The 14,019-nt window shown below is 37.2% G+C and overlaps 1 protein-coding gene across 2 annotated transcripts in view; it reads left to right on the top strand.

Moving 5' to 3' along the window:
• The window catches only part of KCNH5 (potassium voltage-gated channel, subfamily H (eag-related), member 5), a 591,159-nt gene that overhangs the window by 53,559 nt on the left and 523,581 nt on the right, over positions 1–14,019 (top strand). For both annotated transcript variants that reach the window (XM_006891790.1, XM_006891789.1), the window contains exon 3: positions 8,266–8,372. In XM_006891790.1, coding sequence (XP_006891852.1) covers positions 8,266–8,372 — 107 coding nt within the window. The remainder of the gene's footprint in view (positions 1–8,265; positions 8,373–14,019) is intronic.

Raw genomic sequence — 14,019 nt, 5'->3', positions numbered from 1 at the left:
TAGAACGGCGTTTAGAGCTCTTGTACATAGGGTCGCTATGAGTCACAAGCAACTCGATGGCACGTAACAACAAACAACATACACAGAGTGCTCATTGGAGGCAAAGATGTTGTTGAAGCTCTATCTCACATACTTTGGGCATGTTGCTAAGAATGGTTATTTCTTGGAGAGGGACATCATGCTTGGAAAGATGGAGAGGTGGCAAAAGAGAGAAGGACCTTCAACCAGATGAATTCACACAGTGACTGTATGAGCTTAAGTGTGTTGGAAGTTGTAAGACTGGCAAAGGATAGGACATGATTCAGATTCATTGCACCTAACAGCAACAACAATATGGATAACCTGAGATGGAAATATTTCATAGGGTGGATTAACCTCCAGAATACTTGCCTTGTAAGCTACGTTTCAGACATTCTTTAGAAACCTTGGTCTTTAAATATATCTTGTTATTTAACTGCTGCATTTTCCCACTTCAGATATGTATTTTGTCACTAGGAATATGTGGTGTAATAAATGTAAACGTCTGAATGGGGAACTATAAGAAATGACACACATCTTTTTGAAAGTATTCAGATTGTAATAATCTAAGATTTGTTTTCAAAGGGTTTTTATTTTTACAGGACAAATTATTTTAGCACTGAGAAGGCTGTACTAACTAGGAATATTTGTAACATATACTTTTTATAGTTTATTTGAATTACATGTTTTGATATTTTCTTCAGAATTTCAGCTGTCCCAGACTTGTGTTAAATTTTTTCCAAACAATTTTTTTGTTCTGATTTTGGTGAAAGTTTATAGAACAAGCTTAAATTCCCATTCAGCAATTTCTGAACTCACTGTTCGGTGACATTGGTTATATTCATCATGATGTGTGAGCATTCTCCCTTATCATGTAATCTTCATTTTTTTTAAGTTGGCCATTTTCCTCATGTATATTTTTTTTTGTAGGAGCACAGTGTTCATGAGTCACTACTTTGTGAACCAGTTAGCTAAAAAGGTGAACTCTTGATAGATCCAATTAAAGGCTAATGAGGATCTTAGGACAGCAGTAGCAGAGTGTCTTCAGTTTCAACTACTGCAGTGAGTCTGGACTTCTTTTCCTTTTGAGGTCTGTTCTCTATCAGGATTCATATATTGTGATCCGTGTGTGATCCTGATCAGAATGACACTTGGATATAATTTAATTCTTCTGGCTTTAAGGAACACAAGGCTTTATGTAGAATATGATTTTATGTTGCTGTTGGCATCAAGTGCAGCTCATAGCAACTCTATGAACAAATAGATGTAAACCTTCCCTTTTCCTTTGCCATCTTCACCGTCTCCACCAAGCTCAAGTCCATTGTTATAATCACACTGTTGTCTATGTTTTTGAGGGTCTTTCTTTTGCTGCCAGTGGTGAGAATTTTTGTTTTCTTAATATTGAGATTTAATCCATATTGTAGGCTATTTTAGCCTATCATATTTTTATCTAAGTAACATGAATGGTATATGCTTTTTTAACCTATGATGCCTTCTCTCCTTGAAGTGTTAAATGTGTTGTGTTTTCTTTTTCTACATCAACATATTAAGAAAAATTCATCCCATTATACCCAGAATACATGCTAAAGAGAGAGAACTTGGTTAGCAGAACAAAACAATAAAATTGATAATAGATGAATTATTAGTGTAAAATAACGTACTTATTTGAGTTTTTGGTTTCCTTTTATCTCTTTTGCTGTAGATCAATAAAGAATAAAGTTATATCTTAGATTGTCCTTGCAAGCTTTGGAGACACCAGACACATGTTATTGAACCAGGTTGTAGCACATAACACCAATTGATTTAATTATTCTCTGAGATTATCATCCTAAATACATCATTGAGAAGTTTTTGTTATATCTGTTTTTTGTTGTGTACTCTCAAGTTAAACCCACCCATAGTTGCCCCTCTAGTCAATGAATCATATGGGAGAAGATTGCCTATCTTTCCCTTGCAGAGCAGCTAGTGGATTAGAACTATGTGCCTTTAGATTGTATCTAGGAAGCATACTTATGGAGAGGTATTTTCATTATGTCTAAGAAGGATCCATATCTATGCCCTCATGTGTTTTAGAATGTATATGAATACATTTGCATATAATACACATTTAGACCTATCTTATACTCGTGCTTACATGTACACACACACACACACACACACACACATATACATACCTATAAAAATACATTCCCATTTACATAAAAGGGAGCTCTGATTGCATAGTGGGTGTGAAGTTGTGTTGTCAACCCAAAGGAAAGCAGCAGCCACCAGCTCTTCCATGGGAGAAAGACAAGACATCTCTTTTGAGGCATTTACAGCCTCTGAAAACCCACTGGAGAGTAAGCTATGAGTCAGTTCCAACCTGATGGCCAACAACATCAAAGCCAACAATATGCACACATATTTGTTGTTGTGTACCACACAGCTGGAACTGACCCATAGATGACCCTCCAGTGGGATTTCAGAAGAAGTTAATCACATGGAAGGATATTGCCCAAACTTCTCATGCAGAGGAGATGATGGCACCGAACTGCGTGCCTTTAGGATTGTAGCATAACTTCTTGCTACGTACTTGCCTTATATATTTTTGGTAGTTAATTTTGTTGTAAAATTATTTATACCATAGCAATTATGAAAATATCTTGTGTGTGTGTGTGTGTGTGTGTGTGTGTGTGTGTGTGTGTGTTGTTTACCTTGGTCAAATTGTGAATACTCCATCCACATTATTTTCACATCACACCAAATAACAAATATCTGCTATTTTGTTATCTGCAAAGTGAAACCCTTTTCTCCCCAGTTACCCATCTCTAACCACTAATGAACATTATTTTCTACGTATTAGTTTCTATTTTGTATTTTATTATATATATTCTGTATTAGGAGACAAGGCTTTGTATAATGTATATTAATATTCTGTATTAGTTTATATTCATACCATTTTATGCAAGTAAAAACCATCCAATTATTTTTTTATTCACTTATTTCACTCACTATAAGGTTGTTTAAGTTCAGTCACATTGCAAGATGTTTTAGGAACAAATTTTTCTTTATTGCTGTGTAGCATCCCCTTGTATGACTAGGTAGCTATCTTCCAGACTTCTTGGCACAATCTGGAGAACACTTCTGGGGCTGCATCTGTTTGTTGGAATATGTTAATTGATAATCCACCAATTCCTGAGGACTTACTTTTTGCCAATGTCTTTGGTGCAGCTTGAACTTTCCCCTTTATTATTGTTGGTTCTTTATCATATACTACTTCCTGAAATTGTTCTGTGTCAGCTAATTCTTTTTGATACAGTGACTCTGTGTATTCCTTCCATCTTCTTCTGGTGTTTTCTGGGTCATTCAAGATTTTTCCCATGGTACCCTTAATTATTGCAACTGGAGGCTTGAATTTGTTTAGTTCTTTCAGCTTGAGAACAAACATGTCCGTCTTGCAGAAAGTGAAATCAGGGTGTTGCTTGGATAGTGAAAAACTTATCTGATTTCTTTGAACCTGTAGTGAGGAGGTAATAGTCCTTGGAGAAGGACATAAGGCAAGGTGGAGGGTTAGCATAAGAGGGAAGGAGTATAACAAGATGGGTTGACAATCAGTAACAGGGGTCTCAAGTGTATTGGAGGTTGTGAAGATGACACAAGATAGGGTAATGTTTAAAATGCTATTCGTGGGGTCACTATGAGTCTCAGCTGACTAAATGGCATATAACAACAATAAACAGCAATTCCTTTGTATACTTGCCAGGTTGTGCGAAGAAATCTATGTTATAGCTACCTGGTCAACTGACTGGAAGAGATCTATATTTATTCCCATTCCTTAAAAAGGAAGCAATGTATTGATGAAGCTTATCCAAAAATTACTAGAACAGTACATTGACAGAGAACTTCCAGAAATACAAGTTGGGCATAGAAGAAGCCGTGGTACCAGAAATATCACTGCTGATGTCGGATAGATCTTGGCTGAAAGCAGAGAGTACAAGGATGGCCATTTATGTTTTAATGATTATGCAAAGGCATTTGACTATGTAGATCACAACAAATTGTTGCTAACCTTGGGAAGAATGGGAATCCCAGAACACTTGGTTGTCCTCATGTGAAACCTATACTTACACCAGAAAGCTGTTGTCTGAACAGAGCAAGGAACAAAACCAGAGTTCAAAATCAAGTAAGGATTGTGTCATGAATGTATTCTGTCTCTATAACTTCTCAGTCTACATGCTGAACAGATAATTCAGAAAGCTGGGTTTTATGAAGAAGAATGTGGCATCTGAATTGGAAGAAGACTCATCAATAACCTGTGCTATGCAGATATAACCTTTCTCAGTGAAACTGAGGATGACTTGAAGCATTTGCTGTAGAAAGTCAAGGGCTACAGCCTTCTATATGGATTACATCTCAACATCAAGAAATCAAAGATCTTCAACACTGGCCAGTAGGCAGTATTATTATGTTGTGTACCATTGAGTCAGAACTGACCCATGGCTGACCCTCAAGTGGGCTTTCATAGGGACTTAACTGCATGGGAGAAGATTGCCCATCCTTCTCCTGCAGATTATGATAGATGGAGAAAAGATTGAGTTGTTAACAATTTCATCTTGCTTAGATCCATAATCAGCAGCACTCTTGGTACCAACAGTCAGGCAATCAAAATATAAGTTTCATTGAGAAAATCAATGGCTAAAGACCTCTTCAGATTGTTAAAGATCAATGATGTCAAAGAAAAACAAGGGAGGAGGCATTTCACTCCCTGGTCTCAAATCCTACTACACAGCCATGGTGGTCAAGACAGTAGCGATACTGTTACAGTGACAGAAGCATAGATCAATGGAATAGAATTGTGAATGCAGAAATCACCTCATCTATTCATGGCCAACTGATCTTTGGTAAGGAGACAAAATAAGTAGGGAAATGAAAGCCTCTTTGAAAAAATGGCATTAGTAAAATTGGAAAACTCTCTGTAGAATACTCAAGCATGACCTACAGCTCATATCATACAAAAAAACCAACTCAAAGAAGATCAGGACTTAGGAGTAAAACCAATGACTATAAACTTCATCAGAGAAAAGCTTGGAAGAACTCTAGAAGCCCTAATCTACAATATGATCTGTCTTCCAAGCATCTTGAAAAAAGTGCAGCAATGAATGAATGAATGGAAATCCAAAATCTCTGTAAATGTTCATTAAAATGACTTAAAAAAAAAGAAAAACCTACAACCAGAAAAGAACAAAATAGATGAATGGAAATTCATTAAATTTCTAAGAATCAAATCCCTATGCACATCCAAAAACTTCTCCAACAGGGTAAAAAGGAAAGACACAGACTGGGATAAAAATAATCGGTAATGACATATCTGAAAAGGCACTCATATCTAAAATTTATAGACTACTTCAGCATCTCAACAAGAAAAAGGTGAATTAACCAATTGCAAAATAGGTATAGGATATGAATGTATGCTTCACCAAAGAAGACATTCAGATGACAAACAAACACATGAAAATATATTAAAAATCCCTAGCTCTCAGAGAGATGCAAATTAAAACAACTGTGAGGTGTCATTTCCACTAGTAACAATAGCAAAGTTCAGCAAAACAATAAACAACAAACACTTGCGAGGTTGTGGAGATACTGGAACTCTTATTCACTGCTGGTGGGAGTGTAAAATGATGCAACCACTATGGAACGCAGTACGGCACTTTCTCAAAAAGTTAGAAATAGAACTATCATTTGTCTTAGCAATTCCACTAGTAGGAATACACCATAAAGAAACCAGAGCTGCCACCCAAACAGATACATGTAAACTTATGTTTATTGCTGCTTTATTCACAGTAGCAGAGATGGAAGCAACCCAAGTGTCTAAAAAAAAATGAATGGATAGAAAAACCATGGTATATTCACACAATGGAAGGCTATGGAGCTCTGAAAAACAAGGAAATCATATAATAGTGCACAACATTGGTCACCCTGGAGGACATTATGCTGAGAGAAATATCTCTGTCACAAAAGGACAAATATTGCATTACACCACTGTTATAAAACAGAGCTGGCATGAGGGTTAGGTGGACAACTAAGAAAAGAAGGGTTAATAATGAACACTACATTGAAACATATGAAGGAAGGAACTGTTTAAAAGGAGTATATGATTAGACATTATACATATATCAATAGCTGAGAATAAGAGGTACATTTCAAAGAGTACTGGGGGAGGGAGAGGAAAGGTGGTGGCAAATGTGCAACATTGAACAAATATTTTAAAAAAGTGAACTGGGGGAGGGAGAAGGGGAAAGAAGGGGTAAAAGGTGCAACAATGAATGAATGAAAACTGAACTTTTCTGTAAACTTTCATTAAAATCCCAATTAAAATAAAAAAACTTATTTTAAAAAACCCAGATCAGTGATGTCTGCCTACAGACTAAGGTGCACCTAACCTAGGCCATGGTCTTCTCAATTACTTGCTGTGCATCTGAGAACCAGATAATGAATAAAGAAAATGAATTGATGCCTTTGGAGTTTGGAGAAGTGTATTGAACATACCATAAGCTTCCAACAGAATAAAAAGGTGTATTCTGGAAAGGACAATACTGAATTACTATTTGGAGGCAAAGGATTTTGAAGGGTTGTTTAACATATTTTGAACATGTTGCACGGAGGGAAAATCCCTGGAGAAGGCCATCATGTTTGGAATGGTAGAGGGTCAGTGCAGGAATAAAAAAGATCCTGGATAAGATGGATTGATGCAGTGACTGCAGCAATGGGGTCAAGTGTATCAGAGGCGATGAGTTCAGTCCAGGATAGATCAAGAGCCATTGGTCATAGGGTCATTGTGAGTCACAAGCAACAAGATGGCCCATAACAGTAACAATCACCACCACCACCACATTTTACTTTTGTTTGCTTTCCTTCTGTTGGTGTGAGCTTAGGTTGTTTCCATGTCTAACTATTGGGAATCGTGGTCTAATGAACATAGATGTGCATATGCCTATTTGTGTCACTCTCTTTGATATTTGTTGTTGTACAGAGTTAGAATCGACCCTTAGGTGATCTTACAGTGGGTTTTAGAGGCAGTAATGGCATCAGAGTTGATTTCCTGTCTTTCTTCCACAGAGCAGCTCAAACCATATACCTTTGCATTGGCAGCACAATTCCTTACCACTAAACCACTGGAGCTATTATATAACCTACTTGTGTATCTTAGGATTCTTATCTAGAAATGTGATGGCTAAGTAAGTTTTTGTTTGTTTGGGTTTTTTTTTGTCTGTGTCTCTTCCTCTGGGAAATCTTTTTCGCATAATCACATCTACTTTGCTCATTTATATTAGAAATTCTCAGGAAGTTCTTTTGCCTGTGTGCAAAAGAATATAGTTTTCCCAGTTGCAATAATGCCCATGTTCCTACAGTTCTGTCTTAAATAATTTCATATTCTTTAATTCAATTTTTAATTCAAGCATTGTGATTTTTTAAAAATTTTCTTGCTGTTCTTCATTTTTGTTAGCTAATTCCTGTTTTCTATGATCATTTTCCATAAAGCAGGAGTTTATCACTGAGAGATGCAGGAGTTACACAGCTGCATGTTTTGCTGTGTGTACATGTGCTGAATATCAGGAGTGCTATAACCACTTACCCACAGACTTTGGAAAAAAATGTCATTGATCAGGATCGTGATGACCATGTTATTTACTATTGATTTGTGAATGGAAGGGTCAGCTGCAAAGGTTTTACTTCATGCATTACTCATTGATTAGCACTGAGTAGCAACAGACTCATAACTGACCCTCCAGGGGCTTATCAGAGGCTATAGTTTGCATAGAAGTAGATTGCCTATTTCCCCCCCAAAGAGCCATAGATGCTTTCAAAATCACCATAGTGGCACTGCCCTGTGGACTAGGCTGCCAGAGTTAATCATACTAGTGTACTGCGGTAACTGAAATTTGGCCTATGTTGTTGGAGAGTTATTATTTCAATAAATTATAACAACTCGTTAAATTCCATTCACATGCCAATTGTATCAAAGGAAGTTTGCCTGCCCTGTGTGTGTAGGAGTTATTGAGTGTGTGAAATGACAGCTAAAGCTAGTAGCTTTTTGCAAACATGTTGAACAATAATGATTTAAATATTTCAGTTCATTTTAGAAGAGCAACATTACATTTTCTGATTAAATTTGAATACTTAAAAAAACAAAGCCTGATTTCTTGTACCATTTAGAAAGCAGCACAAGACTAAAATGGATTGTTTGGTTCTTTTTTTCCCTTCCAGTTTTATGTATGGGGAATTGACTGACAAGAAGACCATTGAGAAGGTCAGGCAGACTTTTGACAATTACGAGTCAAACTGCTTTGAAGTTCTTCTGTACAAGAAAAACAGTAGGTATCTAAGTTATCAGCAAAATGTGCCAGATCTCTATTAAGGTTATTCTTTGGTTAAATACAAAGAGATGGTAAAACCCTAGTTTGTTTTTTTGACAGAGATGGGAGATGTTAGTGAACTTAGATGACAAAATTAATACAAAATTTTATCTATTAAGAGCAGATATTTGAAGAATGAAAGAAAAAGGTGGTATATTTTATTATTTTTTAAGGTGCTGTATTTTAAAGGTAACTTTTATTGTTGTGCCAGGTAAAAAAATCATTGTATAAATAATACTCTTGGTAAAAATACACAACAACTGAATGATAGAGTAATAGATTTTGTTTTTTCTGCCTCTGTTTACAGGAAAAGATAGTTATCCTTGCCTATTGTGACTATCCTTATACACAGTAATAAGTAGCATGTGAACATATGAAATGTACTTGAGAGGACTCTTTACCACCATAACTTGTTTTTTGAACCCATAGTGTCTCATGTGGAAGGCTACGGGACGCAGTCATTACTTTGGCTGTGCTATTCACATCTGGCAACTATTTTATTGATTGAGAAGACTTTTCTTTAGAATGGGATTTGAGAGTGGCCAACTGTGCGTTACGTAAATAAGACCTTATGATGTAGACTTCCCATTAGGAGCTTAAGGAAAAGGAAACTATCAAACAAAAGACAATCTAGTATCCTCACCGACCAAGTCTACCTTCTTTTCACTTTTTCCAGTCACCTACATTTTAGCTTTCTTTGCTAATTCTTTATATTTTCCTTTTTTTTTTTTTTTCAAATGTCAGCAGTCATTTTTTAAGATGGGTCAATTTATTTGATGGTGATTATAAATAAAGCCAAAGCTTATTACTTATTAAATCAAAGATGATGGTTACTAAATTCTTCTTAATTTACATTCCAACTTCAGCAAGAAATATTTATTCCCTGTTCAATGTTTGCTGCTTCTTCGGGACCAGTATGTGTCCCCTTCATTCTACTGGAAACATTTATTCTGTATAGAATATCTGGGACGGATAATATGCTTCTTTTTTTACTGCTAGACCAACAGGGGATAAAAATAGCAGGGGCATTGTTTTTGGGTAGTGCAGCATTTCTCTTAATGGCAACATTTATCTTTGATGGTAAAGAATGTCAGCTTATCTTACATTTTAGAATCAAGGCTGAAGAAATAGCTCTGATTTAATAACCCCCAAATTTGTCACCCAATGGCAATTTATTCTTAATAGAGATCTCTGTCCTCTGTAAGATAAAACTTCCAGCAGGATATAGGTGTTTTCTAGATCTTTTCCACCAAGTCTAGCTGTACGCTGATAATTCATACAGGACCTGTATGACAAAACCCTCATATTTTCAGATCAATTTATTATTTCTTCAAGGATTAGATATAAATTCAAAGTTTAACAAGTAAGTAAAAAAATATTCCATATGCCTCAGGCTTCTCCAAAGCACACAATAACAACAACAACAACAACAACAACAACAACGATAACAACAGCATAGAATGAGCTCTTTTGGGCTAGTGGATAGAAAATTATGCTACTAAGCCAAAGGTAGATGATTTTAATCTGCGGCCCTCAGGCCTGGTTTTAATTGTTTTTTGGTCAAGCATTCTTCTAAGTGGTACAGCACTGGTATGTCTGTTTGCTGTACAGAGGTAAATTTGTGGTTGCTGTGATGCCAAACACTGTGATACTGATGTGTCAAATTCTGTAATAATTACTCATGACAGATGGTGTTTGGTGGAGCTCCCAATTAAAACAAGCTTGGAAGCAGGAGTGGCATCCACTTCTGAAATAGCTCACCCCCAGAAACTCTATGAATGTGAAGAAATGATGAAAGTTATACAAGTGTTCATTCAGGTCTTTCGTTCATAGGGTCACTATGAGTTGTCTACAACTCAACGGCACTTAACAACAACAGCAACAGGCTATTCACCCTGACACTTAAACCGAACAAACAATTCCTTGCTTGATTTTAAAGCATAAAAGCCACTTTATTTCTCAGAACTACCTTTGTGAAATTTCAACCTTGTCTTTTGCTTAGTTCCAAAAAAATCTTCTTTCAGAGTGGTTTGTTGTTGTTGTTGTTATGTGCCGTCGAGTCGCCTGCGACTCATAGCGACCCTATGTACAACAGCCCTAAACTCCGCTCTGTCCTGTGCCAATCGCACTGTCTCTGACACTCCCATCCCAATTATCCCAGTCACTGAATCAATCCACGTCATAGAGGGCCTTCCTCTCCTGCGCCGTCCCTCCACCCTCCCAAGCATGATGTCCCTCTCTAAGGACCGGTCTCTCCTCACAACATGTCCAAAGTAAGTTAGACGGAGCCTCAGAATCCTTGCCTCCAAGGAGCCACCCGGTTTAACCCTCTCCAGGACAAATCTGTTTGTTTTCCTAGCAGTCCATGGTATTCTCAATACTCTTCTCCAGCCACAGCTCAAAGGCATCAATTCTCCTTCTATCCTCCTTGGTCATTGTCCAACTCTCTGATGCATAACAGGTGATTGCGAAGACCATGGCCTGTATCAGAGTGGTTTAGTTTATTTTAATGACTTGAAATAATTAGTGCTCTGCTGGTGTGTCCTTAGGGAATTTCCGTACTAACCCAAAGCCATGCCTCCCTGCTGGTTAGAGCCCACCAATGGCTTGTTTAGGGCTAGATCAGCAATCTCTTCTTGTGCAGTTTATAATCTCAGAAACTCACTGAACAATCAACTGTAAGTCGGTTCTGATTCCATGGCAATTAACAGAATAACTATATTACCTGTGTCTAACCCTGTCTGGTTCTCTTCATGCCCTTGTGGTGCAATGGCTAAGTGTTAAGGTGACCATTGGTGTGTACTCATCAGCTGCTTCACAGAAGAAAGATGTAGCAGTCTACATCCATAAAGGTTATCGCTTTGGGAACTTAGTTGGGGGCAAGGGGAAGTTGTACTCTGTGATACAAGGTCGTTATGAATGAGAAATTATTTGATGGTGATGAAGATCTATAGCTTGTTGTTAGGGGCTGTCAAGTAGAGTATGACTCATGGTGGCCCCTTAACAATTGTTCTGCACCTGGCCATACACTATACCATACCATCCTCACCATCTCTGATATACTTGAGTCCATTTTTACAATCACTGTGTCAATATGTCTCATTGAGAGTCTTCCTCTCTTTTTCTGATCCTTTCCAAGATGATGTCCTTTTCCAGGCCCTCCTAACAGTATGGCCAATGTATGTGGAATGAAGCTCCACCAGCCTTGTCTTTAAGGAGCATCCCTGTTTGCACATTCTCCAAGACATATTTGTTTGTTCTTTTGGCAGTCTATGGGATATTCAGTGTTCTTTTCCAGCACTACAGCTTAAAGGCACAGATACTTCTTTTGTCATCCTTATCCTTTGGATGCATAGCAAGTAATTAGAAAGACCATGGCTCGACTCAGGTGCATCTTAGTCTTTAAACTAGTATCATTACTCTTTAGCACTTCAGTGAGGTTCTTAATCAGATTGTCTCAATACTACATGTCTTCTGGTTTTTCTAAAATAAAAATGTTTTCATTTTTTCTGTTGTTGTACATTTTCATCCCCCTCCCTTCTTCCTTCCTGCAACCCTCCCTGGAGTGCACCCCTTATTCCAGATGTCTTCTGATTTCTTGACTGCTGATATTAATGGTGTTGATTGTAAAGCCAAGCAATACTTGACAACTTCAATCTTTTCTCCTTCGATCATCTAGTTTACTCAGTAGGAAATACAGCCCACAGCACTAGAGATTAAAGCTCTTATTTTCTTACTATGAAGAAGTCATAGTGTGCATTTATTTACTTTAGTATGAAGCACTGCTATTTTATTTTGCAATTTACACCCTGACATAAAATGTGATCATCCTTCCATATGTGTATTACCATTTGTATTCTTTAATCAGATGTCTGTGCAAAAATTTTATGATTGAGTTGTCTCTTGTTGTTGAGTTTTAATAGTTCTCTGTTGGATATGCATTTTGCAGATATTTTTCTCCCACTCACTGGTTTGCCTTTTCATTCCCTTAATGGTGTTTTTTGGTAGATTGAAAGTTTTAAATTTTAATGAAGTTCAGCATCCATTTTTTATTTCATCAGTTGTGCTTTTGGTGTTGTGCCTGAGACGTCAGTGTCAAGTCCAAGGTCACCTAGATTTTCTTTTAGATATTTTATGGCTTAGAATATTCCAATTAGAGGTGTAATTTTTGTAAATTCAATAAATTCTGTGTCTAGATTAATTTTTGTTGCATATGAATGTCCACTTGGTCACACCCCAGTTGTTGTCTTTCAAACTATCCTCCCCCCCGCCCCCATTGCAGTGCCTTTGTGTCTTTGTCGAAGACCAACTGACTGTCTTCATGTGGGATGTTTCCCACTATTCTGTTCTTGCTGTGTTAGCTTTCCCTCCTAAGTAAACTTTAGGATCAGTTGATAGATATCCACAGAGTAATTTGCCAGAATTTTGATTACAATTGAGCTGAAGCTCCAGATGAAGTTGAGTTGTGACTTTTTTTTTAGTGTTAAAAGGAAGAAGTCATATGGCAAGCCTTCCCAACACTTCCATTAAGTAATTAGGCTAAATACTATTTTGCAGATGGGAAAATTGAAGATCTGATTTAGTGTGTGCCATGATTGACATTTAGTTCACAGTCTCTATTCTTGAGGCCCGGTTCTCTGATTAGCTGGGGCTTGGGAGAGAAATTGTAGTTCTGGTCAGTGACTTAAAATGGCATTTTTGTCTCTATAAAAACACATATGTGACCATTGGAAACACTTTAGGAAATCAATACCAGGGCACTACTCCTAGTTTCTAGTAGCATCAGACCTCTCTCTCTAACCCTTCTAGATTCCCTGACCCTATTGTTCAAAATCCAGAGTGTGAAAGGTTAGTTTTTGTTTATTTCTACTAATTATTTGACAAAGAATCAGTGTACTTGAGAAAATCTTACCCTGCAGCCCAACTTCAGAAAAAATAAAAACTATTGTGATATCTTGAAGCAATTGAAGAGATGTGGCTTATCGCCAGAATTTTAAAATTGCTGTTTTTGTAGAGAGTCACGAAATCTCACATCATCTCTTTCTGAGCAGATTTTTGAAAGACCTTGAGTAACTATTTCTTTTTAATGCCCTTTTCTCTGCATTTATGACCCCTCTCCCTTCACTGACAAGCTCACTGTGTTGGAACAACCAACCATAGGTCATGTATCTGCTAGCAGCTGCATCTGTTGATTTGTAAAATTGTGCACCCTAGCCATAGTCCCTGGACATTCTGAACCAAACAAGACAAAGAACACAAATAACAAATCTCTTACAGATTGTATGGGTGTTTGAAAGGCACTTATTTTAGAAAGAGCCATGTCCTTTTACATGCCTCAATGGTGTTGCAAGAGGAGCTGGTGTCAGAGCTGGAAGTTGTCACAGAAAACTCCTGTTTCTACTTCTCTGACCTCTTGAGTCTGGTGATCATTTAGAAATTCCCCTGTGGTAGCATTAGGTGATTTTTAATTTCTTTTTCAGCATGGAAGTGCTGCTTATTTGGCTTACACTAAACCCAGTGAAAGACTCTTAACTCTCACCTGTATGTACTATATGTACATTTTACCCTCGATACCTCAGCCTGACATGTTGTTGTTGTTGTTGTT

This window comes from Elephantulus edwardii, unplaced genomic scaffold (genome assembly GCF_000299155.1).
Source record: "Elephantulus edwardii isolate Elephantulus edwardi_28Jun2011 unplaced genomic scaffold, EleEdw1.0 scaffold00104, whole genome shotgun sequence".
In the NCBI taxonomy this organism is placed as follows: Eukaryota; Metazoa; Chordata; class Mammalia; order Macroscelidea; family Macroscelididae; genus Elephantulus; species Elephantulus edwardii.
This window is presented reverse-complemented; position numbering and strand designations above follow the sequence as displayed.